At 47.2% G+C, this 18371-nt stretch overlaps 7 protein-coding genes across 8 annotated transcripts; 4 read left to right on the top strand and 3 right to left on the bottom strand.

Moving 5' to 3' along the window:
• Positions 1 to 80: 80 nt before the first annotated feature.
• Positions 81 to 1602, bottom strand: LOC117137590 (COP9 signalosome complex subunit 4). Its single transcript, XM_033299100.1, has 2 exons — positions 935 to 1602; positions 81 to 875 (listed from the first exon to the last, which is right to left on the bottom strand). The coding sequence occupies exons 1-2, from the start codon at positions 1520 to 1522 to the stop codon at positions 225 to 227; spliced, it is 1239 nt and encodes a 412-aa protein (XP_033154991.1). The 5' UTR covers positions 1523 to 1602; the 3' UTR covers positions 81 to 224.
• Positions 1603 to 2100: 498 nt separating this feature from the next.
• LOC117138589 (PX domain-containing protein kinase-like protein) lies at positions 2101 to 5988 on the top strand. The gene is made up of 8 exons (XM_033300770.1): positions 2101 to 2484; positions 2592 to 2877; positions 2939 to 3347; positions 3408 to 3589; positions 3647 to 3886; positions 3945 to 4252; positions 4347 to 4542; positions 4640 to 5988. The coding sequence occupies exons 1-8, from the start codon at positions 2383 to 2385 to the stop codon at positions 4855 to 4857; spliced, it is 1941 nt and encodes a 646-aa protein (XP_033156661.1). The 5' UTR covers positions 2101 to 2382; the 3' UTR covers positions 4858 to 5988.
• A 92-nt stretch (positions 5989 to 6080) lies between these two features.
• On the top strand, positions 6081 to 7335 carry LOC117138590 (tctex1 domain-containing protein 1-B). The gene is made up of 4 exons (XM_033300771.1): positions 6081 to 6229; positions 6716 to 6796; positions 6857 to 7056; positions 7111 to 7335. The coding sequence occupies exons 1-4, from the start codon at positions 6107 to 6109 to the stop codon at positions 7274 to 7276; spliced, it is 570 nt and encodes a 189-aa protein (XP_033156662.1). The 5' UTR covers positions 6081 to 6106; the 3' UTR covers positions 7277 to 7335.
• Positions 7336 to 7861: 526 nt separating this feature from the next.
• Positions 7862 to 11638, bottom strand: LOC117138588 (RNA-binding protein spenito). The gene is made up of 3 exons (XM_033300768.1): positions 11505 to 11638; positions 10714 to 11338; positions 7862 to 10655 (listed from the first exon to the last, which is right to left on the bottom strand). The coding sequence occupies exons 2-3, from the start codon at positions 11262 to 11264 to the stop codon at positions 8825 to 8827; spliced, it is 2382 nt and encodes a 793-aa protein (XP_033156659.1). The 5' UTR covers positions 11265 to 11338; positions 11505 to 11638; the 3' UTR covers positions 7862 to 8824.
• Positions 11639 to 12494: 856 nt separating this feature from the next.
• Positions 12495 to 14077, top strand: LOC117137584 (septin-2). The gene has a single exon (XM_033299090.1). It carries the CDS (start codon positions 12731 to 12733, stop codon positions 13997 to 13999), a length of 1269 nt encoding a protein of 422 aa, XP_033154981.1. The 5' UTR covers positions 12495 to 12730; the 3' UTR covers positions 14000 to 14077.
• Positions 14078 to 14448: 371 nt separating this feature from the next.
• On the top strand, positions 14449 to 16120 carry LOC117138272 (zinc carboxypeptidase). The gene is made up of 2 exons (XM_033300240.1): positions 14449 to 14981; positions 15041 to 16120. Exons 1-2 carry the CDS (start codon positions 14685 to 14687, stop codon positions 16031 to 16033), a joined length of 1290 nt encoding a protein of 429 aa, XP_033156131.1. The 5' UTR covers positions 14449 to 14684; the 3' UTR covers positions 16034 to 16120.
• Positions 16121 to 16127: 7 nt separating this feature from the next.
• LOC117138270 (protein RRNAD1) lies at positions 16128 to 18216 on the bottom strand. 2 transcript variants are annotated; one of them, XM_033300237.1, is made up of 5 exons: positions 18061 to 18216; positions 17484 to 17684; positions 16605 to 17422; positions 16361 to 16551; positions 16128 to 16302 (listed from the first exon to the last, which is right to left on the bottom strand). In XM_033300237.1, exons 1-5 carry the CDS (start codon positions 18139 to 18141, stop codon positions 16223 to 16225), a joined length of 1371 nt encoding a protein of 456 aa, XP_033156128.1. In that variant the 5' UTR covers positions 18142 to 18216; the 3' UTR covers positions 16128 to 16222. The 2 variants fall into 2 exon arrangements, with proteins under 2 accessions (XP_033156128.1, XP_033156129.1); XM_033300238.1 differs by lacking the exon at positions 18061 to 18216 and having other exon boundaries at positions 16210 to 16302; positions 17480 to 17572.
• Positions 18217 to 18371: the final 155 nt, after the last annotated feature.

The raw sequence follows: 18371 nt of genomic DNA, 5'->3' as shown, positions 1-18371 counted from the left end.
CATTAACAAAAGTCGCTGGATGGCAAAAAGGGTTTTCGTTTCGATATTTTTTCTTTTTTTTTTTTTGGTTCCACAGGATCGATAATGTACATAATTTCATTTATTTTTATAATTTAAAAATGAAATCTATCGCAGTCGCGGGTTATATTCTCCGATTTACTGCGTTCCTATATGCCGTTTTTTAATTAAAATAAGTGGGTGGAGATGGGTGGTGAGAGCCTGCTTTAGTTCAGGTTATCCATCCAATCGGGCTCGGCGACACTTATCTTCTCTATTATGGAATTAACCTGATAGCATAGCGACTGGATCTGCTTATCCCACTGAGGCAGTAGTTCCCGATTCTCGAAGTGCACAATGCCCGAGATCTGGTCGATGTGTCCGTTCATGCGGCCTTCGGTAATCATCTGGGAGGCAATCTTCTCTGCCTTCACAGCGGGTATGTCCAGCAGAGCGCCTAGCTCCTCAAAAGTTATATTGTTGTACAGCTTACTGGCGGACAACAGATTGTGCTCGAAAACAGCCCGATCCAAGATCGAGGAGCCATCGGGAGTGGCAGCCTTTTGGTGATCCTGCAGCAGTGCCTCGAACTCCTGTAGCTCGGAGCGCCGAATGATGCGCTCCAAGTACATCTTTTCCAAAATTCCATAGGCCGGCAAGTGCTGACAGCGTTCATCCTTGAACAGAGTGGCCAGCATGCGGGAACGCTGCTGTCCGGCAGAGGCGAGGACTGTGCAGATGAGCGCTTTCTTCAGTGCCGTCATCCTCTCGCCTTGGTCCACGATCTTGCGGTAGGAGAGCTCGTTATATCGCTGGGCGGCCTCGATGAACTTGCGCCTGTAATCCAGGACACGGGCATAACAGACTTTGTATAGTACCTAAAAGATGGGATTTTTAATATATTATCTATCTAAAAAAGCTTAAAGAACCAATCTACCTGCAACTCCTCGGAATTAGTTTCGGCCTGCAGCAGCGATGCCCGATTGATGAACAGCTCCGCCTGCACCGAATCGTTGTCCTCCAGATAGAGGCGAGCGATCTTTAAGTAGGTGCCCAGCTTGCACTCCACGGAGTACTGTTTCTGACCCGTCTCCAGGGGAATGCCGACTAGCACTGTGGCCGCATCGCGCCACTGCTGGTTGCGCTCATAGATGTTGGCCAGGTGGAAACGTATGCCAGCCACTTGCTCCTCGAACGAGATGACGCGCGGATTGACCTTTTCCAGGGTGAAGTGAGAGAGCTTCTTGGACAGATCGTCAGGCAACTTGCTCAGCTCGCTGCCCACGTCGTTAAGGATCTGCCGCGAGATCACCAGGCTGACGTGCTCGTTCACAATGGCCTCCACAAAGAGCCGGAGCCCATCGATCAGCTCTTGGCCGGTGTTCGCCAGCACAGTCTTCAGCAGCTGGCGGTACTTGTCCGCCTGGTCCTTGTGCGTGCCAGTGAAGTTGATCAGGCCCATCAGCTGGCTGCGCAGAGCCGCCGTCGAGATGCCCTTGCTTGCTTTTGCGTAGTTTGCGGCCATATTCACTTCTATTCCCAATTAATTCGCACTAGCTAAAAACAACAACGCAAGCTCATCCCCGTTATCGATAACTCGCAAATTCGGCCGGGACAGTGCAGGGCGCTCAGCTTTTATCTAGCTGATGCTGTAAAATGTTCAATGGTGATGCTCAGCTTACAAATTTATTTCGCTATTTATACTTTCCATAAGTAGGTTTTTGGTAAAGGTCCACATAAAAATGTTGACATGATGATATATATATCTGAGGAATTGCAGATTGAGACGGATGAAGGATATAATTAAGAATATAACATTTTAAAAATATTATCTGCAAAGCGAAAGACTCTTAACAAGGCTTACATCTGGTATACTCTTATTATCTTCCAATAAAATATTTATGGTGGACAGTATTTCCTTTCAGCATTCGATTTTTAAAGGAAGACCTATAAAGATTTGGAAACTTAATGCTTGCACTTGTACTTATATTCCCAATAAATTTTGTAATGTCTTTAATTTTACGCGATATACAACACTGCTCCTTTTAAAATTTGCGCTTCAATCCTAGCTGCAGCCTATCGGTAACTGCATACATACTATCGATACAAAAATGACAGTCGGTGCGCTGCAGTAAACAGTGAAAAATTATTCCTGTGTCGACTCCAATTGGACTGCGAAAACTGCATTAAACAAAGGGGTCAAAGACAATCTGCAAGTGGGGTAGTAGCTAGAGAATTACTAGAAACTCTAGATATTCAGTGCAAAGACCAATCCATTCGGATCCTTGTGGAAAAGGGTGGAGGCCAGGCCCACACATACATACACTTTCAGCAGCAGCAGCGCAGCTCGTCGAGTGAAGTGGAAAATGTATCCAAAGGAGTCCAATGGCCGTTTTTGCGAGCAGATATGAACGGAAATTGCCAATTGACGACACCCAGGCGCTGAGCTGCGAGATAACCGCCGTCCAGGAGGTCGCCGGACATACGGTAGCTAGATCGCGAGGGGGCAGAGCTGCTGACCCCAGCGAAAAATCAATAATTGTTGATGATTTCATGCAGGCGGCGAATGTGACTGTGTGTGTGTCTGCTTGCAGGAGTACCTGCTGCGCGTGTGGAGGGGCGCCAGCAACAAGGACTACTGGACCGTTCTACGCCGCTACAATGACTTCGACCGACTGGACAAGTCTCTCCGCGTCTCCGGCATCGAGCTGCCGCTGCCTCGCAAACGCATCTTTGGTAACATGCGCCCGGATTTCATAGCTGAACGGAAGCAAGCCCTGCAAGAGTACATAAACGCCGTACTAATGAATCCCATATTGGCCTCCTCGCTGCCAGCCAAGCGCTTCGTGGATCCCGAGAGTTACTCGCAGTCCTTTCACGGTGAGTTCATTTGCTAGTAAAGAAGAAGGTCCCATAATCGATGTCCTCCAATCCTCTACAGACCATGCCGTGCAGAATGCCATGCTTTGCCTGCGCAACGACACTACGTGGTCGCTGGGTGGAAGTATGGGTGCCATTGGCTGGCGCCTCCGGAAGCACTACTTTAAGGTCACTACAAAGCCGCCGGAGAAGAGCAGCAATAAGCAACTGGTCAAGAGCGGCTCACAGACCCATCAGAGCAAACATTTCGCCGCTGGGAGCAGCAATGGTAGCGGTCACTCCATCGACGCCGGAACCTTAGATCCCGGGTCAGAGGTGGTGGCTGAGTGGCTGGAGTACGGACCCGACAAGTTTATCGACGAAAAAGAAATCGGGGGCATAATGAAAAGCCTGATGGGCCTGCAGCATCCGCACATCGAGCCCGTTCTCCTGGCAGCCCACACCGAAAACGGTTGCCTGGTCATAAGAAAGTCAGTAGCTCACGTTATCCAACTTACACATTATGTAACTTAATATATGTATCCACGTAGATTCCACAAGCATGGTACTTTAAAGGATGTTTTGTGCATGGCCGCGAATCCAAAGAATCCCTTCCTAAGCAAGTACGGCAATCCCAAAGGGCGCACTGCGCTTTCAATGAAACAAGTGGCTACATATGGGAAGCAGATTCTAGAGGCTCTAATATTTTTGCACTCGAAGGGATACGCATATGGTAAGATGAAGCCCTTTTGAAAGCTACTTTTTATTTAATAAATGAAAACATTTTAAGGTCACCTACATTCCGGGAACATAGTGATAGTGGACGATTGTGTTAAGCTACTGGACATCGAGAACTTTTTGCTGGGCGTTCCAGCGTTTTACCGACCATTTTTCATGCAGCACAGTAAAATCCATGCCATCGAGACTATTGATGTTTATTGTTTTGGTCATGTCCTCTTTGAAATGGCCATGGGTTATCCGCTGCAGGAGTCTGTCGTGCGCCAGATCACCGAATGCCCCGAAGCGCTAAGTAAGTTTTATTTTTTAGATAACTAAAGCTTTATTTTCTAAACTTGTTATTGTTCTAGAATGTCTTCTGGAGAGCATTCTTTCCAAGGAAGCTTGCAAAGCTGGCCTGCCGACGCTGGAGCAATTGTTGGGTCACAGATTCTTCTTGCAATACGCTTCAACAGAGAGCGCCGGCGCCGCTGCCAATGCTGAAAAGCCATACTTTAAGCTATCATTGAACGCCAAGGAGCTGCTTAAGCAGGCGGCTATCAAGAGCGAGAACCGCCTGCGGGACGAACAGAAGTCTGTGAAGAACCAAAAGCGCATTGTGCGTGTCCAGGAACTGATGAGCTCCGAGGAGGAGAAGCGGAAGTCCAAACAGAAAGCCGTTAGTTACCCAAAGCCCGAACATTTCACGTAGTTCAATCTTACACAGCTCATTTTTGGTTTCTTTTTTCGTTTATTTCAATGCTTACGTATAGAAACTAGAGCACAAACAGTCGAAGCTAAAGCAGCAAAGTTCAATCCAAACAAACAATGGACGCTTGTCGCTTGTGGCTGCGACTGCAGCAGCAGCTTCCTCCAGCACCGCGGTGGTTGGCGGGTTATGTGGGACCGACTCCTTCAACCGCTCCGACAGCACACCCGAGGAGCCCACCACACTGGCCGGCATCAAATGTAGTTATTCAAATCAGATCACAGCTTCAAATTAGTAGTTTGTTGGCTTATTTGCTCGAACTTACATGACTTACTTCCGATCTCGTCTTCCTTTCAGCACCACCGCTTACTCCGGGACCCCACTTGGGCAGCATATATCAGCAGGAATTGCCGTCGTCGACTGGCGCACCGGTGGAACGGCAGTCCTCCACACCGAACATGCTGTCTGAGGATGCGGAGGGCGGCGATGGCGACGAGCCAACACGCTCCGCTCTTCTCGAGTCCATCTGCAAGTTTAACCGCGGATCGCTGCGCAAAGTGCGATCCAACGACTAGCTGCGGAACTGAGGGACGAATAAATATTACAATTTTTGGACCAAATGTGGCGTTATGAAATAACGATACCATCAAAAATAACTTGAACTAATCGAATTCCAAAAGCTACATTTTAGAGGCATATTAAGAAACAGATTACTGGCAGATCGAAGACACCGCTGAGCATAGCATATACCCAAAACAATCCAGCAATTACTATATGTACTAACGAAACCCACTGATTATAATTATTGCATCTTATACGTGTCCACCATACATTGCATACGATTTATCGGCTAAAAAGCATGTGTCTATTTATGTAAGCAACAAGTTACATGTCACTCACTTGCGATCAGATTCCCGATCGCAACTAAAGCTTTACCTATGTGTCCACTACACGACTGAAACTAACTTTGGTACGAATATCTTAAATGAAAAATGGAAACAAAGAATCTAAATCTTAATAGAAAAATCTAGAACAACACGAATGAAACGACATACAGAGAAATTAAAACTTTCCAATATTTACATAAGTCTGCACCAAAATTTGCACGAGACGAGACGCTATTCTTTTATATGGCCCACTGGCCAACATATAGTACATGGATGTTAGATGTCTTAAGAAGTCGTTCCTCGGTGTTGTGCTATCTCCACCAGCGCGGTTTTATCGCCAATTTTTAGTAGTTGTACTGCAGGTTTTGTAACTGAATTTGAGTTTTTATATATTTCGAAGAGCCACGAATGTTTCAAAAACACTCAACTGTTCGTTAACGTCTAGACATACTCGGAGTCCTGGACTCAAACAAGTGGAAGCAACAGGACAAAGACAAGGAAATGTGGCCAAGAATTCGCACTGTTATTGTTTTACTTTTTATAGATAATTTATTAGGTGTGTATTTAACCGAATCCGAGCGTATCGAGTATATTTATATTTAAATATGTGTATATAGATGTAATTGATGTTTTGTGGCCACAAGAGCACCACCACCCAGTAATAACGTAAATATCGTAACTTGGATGTGTATTATTGTCTACTGACTGTGTGTATATGTTTGATATGTATACTTTAAACGCAAGACCGACCCGAAATGTGAAGCATATTCCCAACACATATTGCAAACCAAATAAAGTGTAAACTAATTGTCGTTGTAAGCTGATCTTTCAATTTCTTAACAATCTAAGGAGGCTGTCGTTTTCCTTCGTCCCCTTGGCTAGTATATTTCTGCTCCAATTTAGTTCTAAAAGGCATTTCAAGTTAAACATTGTGATCATGGGCGACTCACCGGAAGAGCGGCGCAGCAAGGATGTCGTGCCGGAGACCGCCGCCAAGGAGGCGGAAACTGGCAAGGGCAAAAAGGAGAAGAAGGAAAAGTCGGCCGAGGGCACTAAGCCGGTAAGTTGGGCTGACAAGTGGCGCATAATTTGGCTGGTATTATTGATTCAACAAAGCCAAACGCCACGAATTGCCACGGCGACAGACCGTCAGGTAATCTGGCAGGGAATGACTTAATGGCATAATCATTTGTGGTTTTATGGCTAACCTCTACGCACTCGAGCCGACTCGATTTCATTAATTCGAAAGGAATGGCAGCCGCTGCAGCGAAGAACTGGTCGGGACTGGTGAATCTGTGCCTGGGCCACGAGCGTGAGAAGGTATACGATTGATTTTGCCATTATGGTTACAATAGGGTATTGATGTCTTTTTAATGAATTGATGCTTGTAACGGGATGTGAACACGGGAACCACACGGTTCGTCTAAAATTTGGCCAAGTCACGCCATTTCTTGTGGGGATTCTATTGGGGGTTTGGGTATCGATGTGGTTCTAACTGTGGCCTAACTAACATGCATATTCGGTTTCCCATTTCATCGACATGCAGAGGCCGGCAAGCAGCCAGCGCGGATCGCTGACCAAGTCCCATATGGGCGTTTCCTTGCCGATGGGTGCTCCGGCAGCCAAGGTGAGTCCGTTTAATGCCCAACTAACTGTGTTTATACCCTGAGATCTGTTTCATTTGTAGCCCACCATGCGGTTCATGCCCACCTACCGCCTGGAGTCCAAGAATCCACTCAACAAGGAGCGCGTGGAGAACATCATCAAGGCGGTGATGAACCGACACTACAACGACGAGTACATGTTCCATCCCAAGCACTCCCTTCACATGGCCGCGCAAGTGAGCGAGGAAATCAAGAACCGCATCAAACTCGACAACTACGACAGGTGACTTTGGTTCGGCGGTCAGTTTTTGTCCAACTAACCAACGCTTCGCCCCAGATATCGCTACATAGTGCTGGTCACTGTGGGCGAGTTCCTGATGCAGGGCCTCTACTCCATGGTCAACTTCCTGTGGGATGCTGAAAAAGACGGATTTGTGACCTACAGCGTGGAGAGACCCTCGTACTTTGCGGTCTGCACCACCTTTTACCTGTACTACGATTAAAAACGCGAATCCAGGGCCCTGGCGCGTTCCACTTGGTAATAAAATTGATGTTGATGCTAGCAGTGGTGCTTAATTTCGTTACCTTCCTTGGTCAGCAGATGGTTCACTTTCTTCCACACTTGCTTGCACTGTAACTCACAACTCACATTTTTAACACGTAGGATGCGATAGGTGTCGTTTATTTGGATATCAGTACAATAGTTTGATATAATATTTTGTTGAATCATAAATTACTTTCGAACATCCGTCTAATGATGCAAGACAACTGCGTTTGATCGTTATTACTACCTCTGAGTGTACAGATTACGATTGGTATATATAAATAATAGATTTGCAAACACACGCATACACAGCACATGCACTGGGTGAACTGCTCGGATTGGATTATCATTGTGTATAAACTGATCTTGGTCCGTGGAATGACACTTGAACTCACTGAAGCAAATGTAGCATGAATGCTTGCATAAATTATAAACAAAACACTATTCTTATTCTTCTGTTGAGCGCAGCCACAAGAAAACCAATGTAACAATTGCCAAACCAAATCAAACAGTATAGACATTTTGGAGCAAATGCTACACGACGTTCTCTCTTCGGATGGAAGACGGATATTGATCGGGGATCGGAACACGACATGGAATCGCCAGCCACTTACACGCACCCAGCGGCCAGAAACACCAAAGAACCTCTTGGAGATCGAGGGGAACTGAAACTCAGCTGGAGTTAAGCACTTCGCACTGATTGGGAAATTGCACTGCAAACAACTTCTGGAGCCACTTCGCAGTCTTATTTTGGACCCAACTGGACAATCAGACCACTACTGGGCGCACTTTTGGTCGCACTGCCTTCTCGTCATCGAACACAAACGAAAGGGCAAAGGCAAAATCATCAGCGTAACACAAATCAAAATGGAAAATCAATTTTTAAGGAACACAAAAACTTTTCATCGACATTATTTCGCACTACTTGTTGATCATATGCGGACACTCGAATGGAGTTTTTCTTTTTTTTTTTAGAAAAAATTTGATTTTGTTTTACTCATGTTGTTTTCATACTGTTGTACACTTTAACATAATAAAATTGGATAATTTGTATGGGTAGCTTTAGATACAATCATGAACGATTTTTCAAACTTTTTAGCACAATAATGAAAAGGATGTATAAACTTCACTGTCACTAACACATCGAGAACTTGAACTAAAACCAAAAGAGAGATCCTGTCTGCAAAAGAAGGTTGATTAATGGTTAATTAATACGGGTTTTTGGGTCATGAGGTGTGGGTGAAGTCTCCTCGGTTCTGCTTCTGTCTCTGTATGTGTGCATCATATGTGTGTGTGTGTGTGTGTGTATGCGGTGCTTGGAGGAGCCCCATACACGTCCCTTGCATGTATGTGGCCCCGGGTGTCCTCCTCTTGGGAGAGGACGAGCTAAGATACGACTACGGCTGCTATGTTATAATTAGATGTGGCGGAGATTTTCCTTTAGCACTGTGGCTAGTTATTACCTCCAGTTTGTCCTCCCATCCCCACCGTCGCCAGCCGCTCCAGCTTAGGCCGTTCCGCCGCGCACCACCACAATCACCAGGTGGTCCTCCTTCAGGCCCTCCTCCGTCAGACTGTGACAGGTGCGCTTTAGCAGCTCTGTGGAGAAGTCGCAGGGGGGGAAGGCGTAGAGCACCCCAGTAGCCTCCGTCTCCTTGTTAAGCAGCGAGATCACGCCAGCCGCCTCCTTCTGCTTGAGATAGGAAACCAGGTTCCTTAGTGGTCGCGTCTGCACGCTGGCATCGTCGCAATTGGTGTCGTTAGTGGAGCCCGCCAGGCCCATGAAAATGGCGTGCGACGATGAGGATGCAATACGTTTTTGCACGTCGTCCAGCTTGGGCGGATCCAGACGCAGTCGCTGGGTGATACGTAGGTTGTGCTTGCCCTCCTCATCGCGCATCAGCGACTCCACAATATCCGTATCTCCGTCCGTCAAATGGAACTTGGCTGGGAACAGTGAGCTCTTGAGGATCAGCGCTCCGGTCCACACTGTGCTGCACTTGCGCGCCACCTCCGGAACCGTACTGGCTGATGCAAGGGCGTCGTTGCGACGAGTCGAGGTGTCAGAGTCAGATCCGGGAGAGCGAGTCCGCTTCAATGGGGATCTAGAACGAGAGCGTTCTACACCAGGTTCCCGGGAGCTGGAGCGGGCTCCCCTGTCGTAGGATTCTCCTGGCGGGCGTCGCCACTCATCCTCCACTCCGCCGGGAGGGGGAACTGAAGAAGAGGAACCTGCTAAGGAGCCAGGATGCGGCGGCCTATGCACATCGTTGTGATAATGGTACATGCCTCTTCCTCTACCGCGATAACCACCACGTCCACGGTAGCCACCCCTAGGTGGATATGGGGAATAGCCACCGCGCGGAGCGTAGGCGGCGGACTCTTCGTAATACGGATCGTATTCCGGACGTCTGTACTCCAACGCACTTTCATCATATGGCGGCTTTGAGCTCTTGAAAGGTGCTGCCGGTGTGGCACCGGGCAACTCGGCGAAGTCCGTGCGGAGTCGACGCTCCGGTCCACCCAATGGGAATCCTCGCATCTCCTTTACCGCCGCCGTGGCTGCCTCCACCGTCTCGTACTGAATATAAGCGTACGGCTCGCCCTTCTGGTATTCAATCTTCTTGATAGCACCGAAGCGATCAAACTCTCGCTCCAGCTGAGTGACAGAAGTCCAGGCACCTAAGCCTCCGATCCACATACGAGTTGCCGGAGTCACTTTGCCGTATCCGATCTTGCATTGAAACTTGCCAATGTACTGGCCGGACAATTCGATCTTCGCACGGTGAGCCATATCCAGGTTTTGGTAACGTACAAACGCGAACGCGTTCCCCGTACCCGGCGGCGGTCGCTTGATGTCGATGTCATCTACAACTCCGTATTTGCCAAAGATGCGACGCAGTTCGTCGTCGGCGATGGTAACCTCCAGATTTCCTGCAAACAGTGTGCGCGTAGAAAGAGGATCATCCTCGGGCTGCACATGGTGCAAGTAATTGGGGAACTTGTCCTTCTTGCTCTCAGGTTTTTCATAGGGAGCGTGTGGGCGTGGTGCTAATGGCCTCATGGGAGCATACTGATGGGGCGGCGCATGGCCGTGGAGGTGATGCGGATGGCCGCCGCGATGCATAGGTGGTCCGCGTGGCGGATGAGGATAGTCATGGTGCAATGGGCGGTAATCACGTGGATGGACTGCGTGCGGATGCATATGGGGAGGACCGTACCGGTCGTAGGGATCAATTGGAGGTCGACGGTGATCCAAAGGAACGCCTTGTCCCATAGGGGACCTCGAGTAGTGGTAACGTTCGTAGTCCGGTGGGGACATTGAGTGACCGCGTGGTCTGCAAAGCATCTTAGATTAGCCAAGGCTAACAATAGAAATACAAAAACAAATCCCACCTATATTCCGGTCTGGTTGTGGACTTGTACACCGGCTCCACAATGGCCATCTTGTCGTAGATGATCAGGCGCGGCTTATGGTGCTTTGCCTCGCGTGCATCTTCAGGCGTTCGGAAGCAAACGTAAGCAACCCGTTCATCCAAGTCGTGCGCCAGTCGCACGCTAAAATCGCCGAACTTCTTGTACTCGCGGTACAGTGTCTCCTCGATGAAATCGTCCGGAGCCTTTGGCGGCAATGCGCTGACGCAAAGTACCTTGTAGCCAGCTGGTCGCTCTGCGGGCGGTGGACCACGCATGTAGGGCTCCCGGTGCGGGGAGCCATAACGACTCGGCGAGCGGTCCAATCGACGTCGCATGCGCTCCGGCGACAGGCGCTCCGGCGAATCGCCAGGCACGCCACTGCCGTTGTCGTACCCACGACCCATGCTTCGCGAGTTGCGCGACAAACTGCTCCTGGAGGCCGGGCCCGGGGAGCGCGAGGCGCTACGCTTCATGTTGTGAATTTTGATTGTGATACGATCGGCTCCGGCTCCGTCTCGATGACTACTCATGGGCGGCTATTCCGGGGCGCTTTATCTCGGTGTGTGCTGCCTGAGAACTTTCTGGCAATTTAGTTCCGGGGATTCTGCGAAGAATACGAGATTTGCTTTGTGAAAGTACTGGCGAAATGCAAGAAGACAAGCGGCGGCCAGGTGAAAAGAAAATGGCGGCGCCCCCCAGACAAAGAAAATCGCGTTAAGCGGGAAAAATTCTAAAACCCAAGCACTTCAGATCGTTTTTAGAGTTCTTACCACTTCCGGCTCTTTTGGATGTTATTTTTAAGTGCTAGATTACTAGTAAGTCTCTGATATTCCACAGATTCTTCAATTTCCTCCGGCTTTGCAAATTCTGTATGCGTCGAAAGATAACTGCGGTATTCGATAACGATACGTGGTTCCTATCGCCATTGTTGGCCGTTCATGTTATCGAGCCATCTATATAGCCAAAAGGTTGATTCGTATTAATATAATTATATAGTTATAATTATATAGATTTTCAATGTAGTCTTTAATATGTTTCTAATTCCGTAATATATTTCGAAGAATTTAAATATACAAATAATGTTTTTGCTATCGCCGTTGCTGGTCCCATTCATGTTATCGAGCCATCTTTGCCCATTTTATAGCCAAACTGTTGATTCATTTTAATATAATGACATAGTTATAATCATATATATTTTCATAGTAGTCTTTAATATGTTTCTAATTATGTAATATATTTCGGCGAATTTTAATATAAAAATAGTGTTTGCTTTCGCCAATGCTGTTCCGTTCATGTTATCGAGCCATTTTTACCCGTTTTATAGCCAAACGGTTGATTCATATGAATATAAGGACATAGTTATAATCATATATATTTTCAATGTAGTTTTTAATATGTTTCTATTTTTATTTAAATATAAAAATATTGATATCACCGTTCTAAGTATTAGCTCTTCAAAAGTTTAAGATCTGAAAGTTGGCATTACTGTTCATAATCGCGACCGATTTAACATTCGCCGTATTATTGCCGATATATGGCCACAAATGTGGGAAAAGTCATTGAAAATAGGACGTCCAGATGGGACTTTATTTGAGCCAGCCGTGGCGTCATACGCCAGAAATCATATATAAAATGTACTGTTACGAGACTATCTTTCTGATAAATAAAAGTCATGTCAATCGAATAATCCATCGTTTAATTGGAATTGATAAAAGTTAGTTAGCTACTTTAATCGATATAGTCGGGCTGTCTGACAACTGACAAATGAGGCGGTACCGCATTCAAAATCGTCAAGGCTGCAGGTAAAAGGAATCACAGGTAGAAAACTGTTAAATGCAGTTTGATTCTCGGTACGCCACCAGATGCAGGAAAACCCAAATGCTTTATTAAGAAAAGGGACTAGGGCTTACACAGGCTGCACATACGAGATTACCGGGTATAAAGAGTGGCGCCTGCTGCTGGGTCGTGGCATTGTTCTAACGGAAGTATTGACGAAATGGTTCATTTATTGACTGAAAAGAAGACGCAGGAGGTGGCGGTCAAAGCCCCCAGGCTCCTTCAACTTGGCGGACACGTGGGGTTCGACACCCTACCGGACCAGCTGGTCAACAAGAGCGTCCAGAACGGCTTTAGCTTCAACATCCTGTGCATCGGAGAGACCGCTCTCGGAAAATCCACTCTCATGGACACACTGTTCAATACCAGCTTTGGATCCACACCGAGCCCGCACAGCCTGCCCAATGTGAAGCTGAAGGCAAATACGTACGAGCTGCAGGAGAGCAACGTCCGCCTGAAGCTGACCGTCTGTGACACTATCGGATACGGCGACCAGGTTAATAAAGCGGACAGCTACAAGGCTTTGGTGGAGTACGTGGACAGCCAGTTCGAAGCGTATTTGCAGGAAGAGCTCAAGATCCAGCGGGCGATGGCCAGTGCTCATGATGGACGCGTTCACGCCTGCCTGTACTTCATATGTCCCACGGGTCATGGTCTGAAAGCTATGGATTTGGTGTGCATGAAGCAGCTTGACACTCGGGTGAACATCATTCCCGTGATCGCAAAGGCCGACACCATTTCCAAGTCGGAGCTGTCAGGGTTTAAGGAACGCATAATGGACGAACTACGGCGGAACAATGTGAGCATCTACCAGTTTCCCATGGACGACGAAACCGTGTCCGAAACCAATGCTGCGATGAACGGCCATCTACCCTTTGCCGTTGTTGGCAGTACGGAGTTCGTAAAGGTGGCCGGAAAGCAGGTTCGTGCCCGCCAATATCCATGGGGAGCGGTGCACATAGAAAACGAGGCGCACTGCGACTTTGTGAAGCTGCGCGAGATGCTGATTCGCACTAACATGGAGGATCTGCGCGAACTGACTCACACACGCCACTATGAGCTCTTTCGCCAGCGGCGCCTACAACAAATGGGCTTTGTGGACGTGGACAGCAACAACCAGCCGGTGTCCTTCCAGCAGACCTTCGAGACGAAGCGATCCGACCATCTGGCTTGTCTGCAGGCCAAGGAGGAGGAAGTGCGCCAAATGTTCGTTCAGCGGGTCAAGCAGAAGGAGAACGAGCTGAAGGACAACGAGAAGGAATTGCACACCAAGTTCGACCGGCTAAAGCGGGAGCATTTGGAGGAGAAGGCCCAACTGGAGGAGGCCCGTCGGCAGCTGGAGGAGGATTGCCAGGAGCTGCAGCGTCGAAGGCTCCAGATGGCTAATGGTTCGCACACTCTCACCTTGGGCAGGGGCAAGAAAAAGTAGTTAAGTTTGGAATGTTTTCGATTTTGCGAGTCTTAACATTCATTTTAATAAAACTGATGATGTATACTAATTTTGATATTTTATTTGATATATTTATTTGATTACGATTTCCAATTGAACAGTTTATAAAGAAATTATATTAAAAGAATTTTAGTCCAAGTTATGAATTCCAGTAATTTTAGTCGTATACTTAAATACAATAAAAATATAAAATAAAATATAGAAAAAGAGTATAAATTTTTCGGTAATTTAAAAATACCAAAATATAGAACGTTTTACATATGTATGTATGTACATAGAGAGTTTAATGTTTGGACAGCGTTCTCTATAATCCAGACCTAAATATTATCGTAATTACCAAACGAAAAATGATCGAAATAGGATAATTTTCGCGGAACTGTTTTATGATGGTCATAACGCATATGTCTCTCCGAAAGTTGATCGCCTGAAACCCTGGATTAGTCGCACAGCTGTAAACGAATTTCAGGTTTTCCAGCCCTTCCCGCTGGCCGTCCCTTCTGTGGATGTGGACTCGGCTGATAGCGATAGCAATAGCTAGCTCTCCGCTGTTCTCGCCGCCTCTCGCTCGTTCTCTGGCACGCCAAGTGGAAAAATGGGAAATAAAATTATAAATATGCCAGCAGTGTGGATCGGAACACAATGGTTAGTCATTCTGTGAGTTGCGATGGCAGCGAGCGGTACTAACTTGAACAGTGGAATATGCCCGGTGGCTGGGGACTCCGGCTGCCGCGTAAATCCTCCGGACCAGGCGCGCTACGACAACTACCGCATTTACAACGTGGAGTTCGAGAACCAAGAGCAGATAGAACTTTTCCAGAAGCTGGAGGAGCAGAGCGACAGCCTCACATTCATCGGCCATGCTCGCGAGATTGGCCAGAAGTTGTCCATTCTGGTAGCGGCCCATCGCGTGGCAGATATCGCTGATCTGCTGAAGACCTACAAGGTCAAGCATAGAGTGTTGGTAAGTTTCTAGAAATAGCAACCAATAAATTACAAACTAAACGAGTCTTTCCATGTCAGACCTACAACTTTCAGGAGAAGATCGACCGCAATCTGGCCGAAGTTCAACCGGAAAGCATTGATGCCTCGCAGCTCGACTGGCAGCACTTCTTCCACCTGAAGACCATCTACGAGTGGCTGGACAAAATGGCCGAGAAGTACCCAAATCGCGTGACCGTACTGGATATGGGCAGCAGCACCCAGGGCAACGCAATCAAGGGCGTAAAGCTGACCAGCAATGCTAATAACAAGGCCATCTTCATTGAGAGTGGAATTCATGCCAGGGAGTGGATTTCCCCAGCCGCGGCCACTTACATCATCAACCAGCTTCTGACCTCCCAGGATCCGAAGGTGCAACAACTGGCCCAGAACTACAACTGGATTATCTTCCCCTCTGTTAATCCCGATGGCTACAAGTACACATTCGAGCACGACCGAATGTGGCGCAAGAACCGTCAGCTGTTTGGCACCTGCCGCGGCGTGGATCTGAACAGGAACTACCCCGACCACTGGAACTCGACGGGATCCAGCAGCGATCCCACCCGCTACGATTATGCAGGACCCTCCGCTGGAAGCGAACTGGAGACCAAGCGCTTGATAGATTTCATACGCGCAAATGCGGACAAAGAGCAAATAAAGACATACATCGCTCTTCACTCCTACTCTCAAATGCTAATGTTCCCATACGGTTACACCAAGGAGCGGGTGTCCAACTACGATGACCTGCAGGAGTTCGGCAAGAAGGCATCGGCCGCAATCAAGGCGGAGAGCGGTAGGGATTACGTGAGTGGTAGTCTGTTCGAGACCATCTACCCGTCGAGCGGCGGCAGCATGGATTGGGCGCATTCAGAGGCGGGTATTCCGATTGCCTACACCTTCGAGCTGCGTGGTCCGCCAGACAGCCAGGACTTGTTCATTCTGCCCGCCGTGGAGATCCAGCCCACGGCCAGCGAAGCCTTCACTGCCATTCGTACCATCGTGGAGGCGGCGGCCGAGAAGGGCTACTACAAGTAAGCACAATGATATTATGCAGCAAGCATTTTCTACGTTCAACGATATATTACTTTATCATTTTAAAAATAAACACACGTAAACGCAAAAGGCAATGTTGTGGTTACACTTTATAGCATTAAACGATAAGGATGAGGCTTGTCGCTTGTGCGTGATATATGGTTAGATTAGGGTAATTCTGCCCCACTAAAGTTAGGGTTTCACGGCCCTGGTGATGTGATTTCTAGGCGAGAGGCGCGGATCGAATATGGCCTCTATCTGTACTTGGCAGTCTGCAAGATAAATGTTTTGAGTACCTAATATAATTTGTGCTAAAAAAATGATTTATACCATTTTCCATTAGAAACAGGCAGCGATCATAAAGAATAATGCTCTCCACCAGCGGAGCCATCATTAATCGAAGTGTGTAGAATGAAACTATCCGTTGCCAGTTTGCCAAATCTGTTTCCGTCTGCCGGTTACTTAGAGTTCGGCTATCCAGACCTTCAAAGCGAGTACCCTGTACGGCTTTCTGGAAATATCTGCAAAAATTGGTTTAGATTTGTATATATGTCTTTGGAATTGGTCTTCTTACTGGTGAAACGTCATGCCGGGTGAGTACTTTACATTTCGCAGCGCACAGTGCCGAAGCTCTGGAAACTGATGCACTATTATTCGCTCTGCTGCGGCTCTTAGGGAGTGTATGCGGAGATGTTGGTAGTCCCCCATCCGCAGACGATCGTGATACACTTCCATGGCGTGGCAGGAGATCTCACGGGCCTCGTAGCTGAGTTGGCATCCGTTTTTATCTTTGATTACACTGCTTAACGGGTACCCATGGACTTGCTCCCTGGGATGGGTAGCCTGAGTGGTCATCTTCTGGTAGCAACAGCCCACAAAATTGAGGAACTTGGCCTGCGGGCAGCCGAGAAACATGCGCATCAGTGTCGGTCCCAGATTGCCACAGGGATGCAGGCCTATCACACCAAATCGGAAATTGTCGTCTGTTAGCTGCAGGGCCTGCCGAATACTGGATAGGAACTGCTCTGGCGTAGTGCTGCTCTCCAAGCGATGTGTAAGGTGTACTGGTCGCTGAAAGTGTCTGGTTTCATCCTGTGACAGATGTTTTGCTGCCATGGACTCCAGCTTCAAGTCAATTTCCCTTGCTTGCTGATTGAGATCGGGTTGCATCTCATAGCAGCACACTCGTAATCCATACCCGTAGCCCAAAACACGTGCCAGGTGACCGACACCAGCCCCAAAGTCGACAATAAAGTCCACAGGAGTTTTTTGTTGACTCAGGGCACAGATTTCGGCCATTCGAATGATTTCATGGTGCTTCTTTGGCTTAACCCGCTTTAGGAACACGTATTTCAGCTTTGGGTGATCAAGAAGTGAGCAAGGAAGGGAGTTCTAAGTAAAGAAAGATATTTTAAACTGATTTTGGTTCAAATACTGACGGGATTTTACCAACATCTGGCGGGTGATTTGGTACACGGCTGACGCAGAGTTTCCTAAGCTCCTCTTGCAGGTTCTTCAGATCGAATGGCCATGTCAGCTGGGTATTATGATTCTCATTTTGAAGCAACTCTCCAAGGTTCTCCAGAGGAATGCTTTCCAAGAGCTTCTGCCAATTCCCTGGAAGTTTACTCCAATGATCGTCTATGAAGAAGTCCTATATATAAGAATTGTATCATCAGTCTTGTATGAAAGTCTTAGAAATAAAAACCGCAATAAGGGGCGCGCAAAAAAGCGCGAAGCAAAGGAGGCGAAAATGCATGATCAACAACATGAGGTATCCAAGGAACACACCTCGCAGTAAAAAGCCCAATTATGGTTTTATATGTTTCCCACGGAACAAAGATAACATTCAGTTTGGCGGAAGGCACCGCCAGGAGGTGCACCAATAGCTCCAACCACACCAAATCTGCTCCAGCATTACTCAACGTCCAATTGCACAGTATTCATTTGGTGGGATAAAAACTATAACTTCATTAAGCCGCACGAATATTGCAGACAACAAAGCTTATATCTAAACGAAGCTAACTTACCAGTACATAGGCATCCAACAGCCATTCATATTTCTTTAACAACTCCAAACCTCTTTCGAGTTTTTCTCTTACAACCAACATTTTTAACAAAGAAATAATAAATATTTGTACATCAAAACATTATTTTCCTTTGTACGTATGTACGTCGCTTTTCATAGTCGAGTTTCCAACCATTCGCTGAGTCCGCAATTTTGATAGTCGACTACAAAACTTAAAAATGGTATATTGACATCAAAGTTTTCCTCGAAAAACGCGATACTATTTTAACCCAGAATATTCAGATAAATTCATATAATAGATATAGAATAATA

Source organism: Drosophila mauritiana, chromosome 2R, assembly GCF_004382145.1.
Source record: "Drosophila mauritiana strain mau12 chromosome 2R, ASM438214v1, whole genome shotgun sequence".
Lineage (NCBI taxonomy): Eukaryota > Metazoa > Arthropoda > Insecta > Diptera > Drosophilidae > Drosophila > Drosophila mauritiana.
Note: the sequence above shows the minus strand (reverse complement) of the source record. Positions and strands in the feature narration are given on the sequence as shown.

Excerpts from the sequence above, each read along its gene's own strand:
- LOC117138272 (XM_033300240.1), top strand. The coding sequence starts at position 14,685 with ATGGCAGCGAGCGGTACTAACTTGAACAGTGGAATATGCCCGGTGGCT. Across the intron at positions 14,982-15,040 it reads AGGTCAAGCATAGAGTGTTG|ACCTACAACTTTCAGGAGAA; the intron begins GTAAGTTTCTAG and ends TTTCCATGTCAG.
- LOC117137584 (XM_033299090.1), top strand. The coding sequence starts at position 12,731 with ATGGTTCATTTATTGACTGAAAAGAAGACGCAGGAGGTGGCGGTCAAA.
- LOC117138270 (XM_033300237.1), bottom strand. The coding sequence starts at position 18,141 with ATGTTGGTTGTAAGAGAAAAACTCGAAAGAGGTTTGGAGTTGTTAAAG. Across the intron at positions 17,685-18,060 it reads TGTTGGATGCCTATGTACTG|GACTTCTTCATAGACGATCA; the intron begins GTAAGTTAGCTT and ends TCTTATATATAG. Across the intron at positions 16,552-16,604 it reads CCCGGCATGACGTTTCACCA|ATATTTCCAGAAAGCCGTAC; the intron begins GTAAGAAGACCA and ends CAATTTTTGCAG.
- LOC117138589 (XM_033300770.1), top strand. The coding sequence starts at position 2,383 with ATGGCCGTTTTTGCGAGCAGATATGAACGGAAATTGCCAATTGACGAC. Across the intron at positions 2,878-2,938 it reads TTACTCGCAGTCCTTTCACG|ACCATGCCGTGCAGAATGCC; the intron begins GTGAGTTCATTT and ends AATCCTCTACAG. Across the intron at positions 3,590-3,646 it reads CTCGAAGGGATACGCATATG|GTCACCTACATTCCGGGAAC; the intron begins GTAAGATGAAGC and ends AAACATTTTAAG.
- LOC117138588 (XM_033300768.1), bottom strand. The coding sequence starts at position 11,264 with ATGAGTAGTCATCGAGACGGAGCCGGAGCCGATCGTATCACAATCAAA. Across the intron at positions 10,656-10,713 it reads ACAACCAGACCGGAATATAG|ACCACGCGGTCACTCAATGT; the intron begins GTGGGATTTGTT and ends GATGCTTTGCAG.
- LOC117137590 (XM_033299100.1), bottom strand. The coding sequence starts at position 1,522 with ATGGCCGCAAACTACGCAAAAGCAAGCAAGGGCATCTCGACGGCGGCT. Across the intron at positions 876-934 it reads CTAATTCCGAGGAGTTGCAG|GTACTATACAAAGTCTGTTA; the intron begins GTAGATTGGTTC and ends CCCATCTTTTAG.
- LOC117138590 (XM_033300771.1), top strand. The coding sequence starts at position 6,107 with ATGGGCGACTCACCGGAAGAGCGGCGCAGCAAGGATGTCGTGCCGGAG. Across the intron at positions 6,230-6,715 it reads CGGCCGAGGGCACTAAGCCG|AGGCCGGCAAGCAGCCAGCG; the intron begins GTAAGTTGGGCT and ends ATCGACATGCAG. Across the intron at positions 7,057-7,110 it reads AAACTCGACAACTACGACAG|ATATCGCTACATAGTGCTGG; the intron begins GTGACTTTGGTT and ends GCTTCGCCCCAG.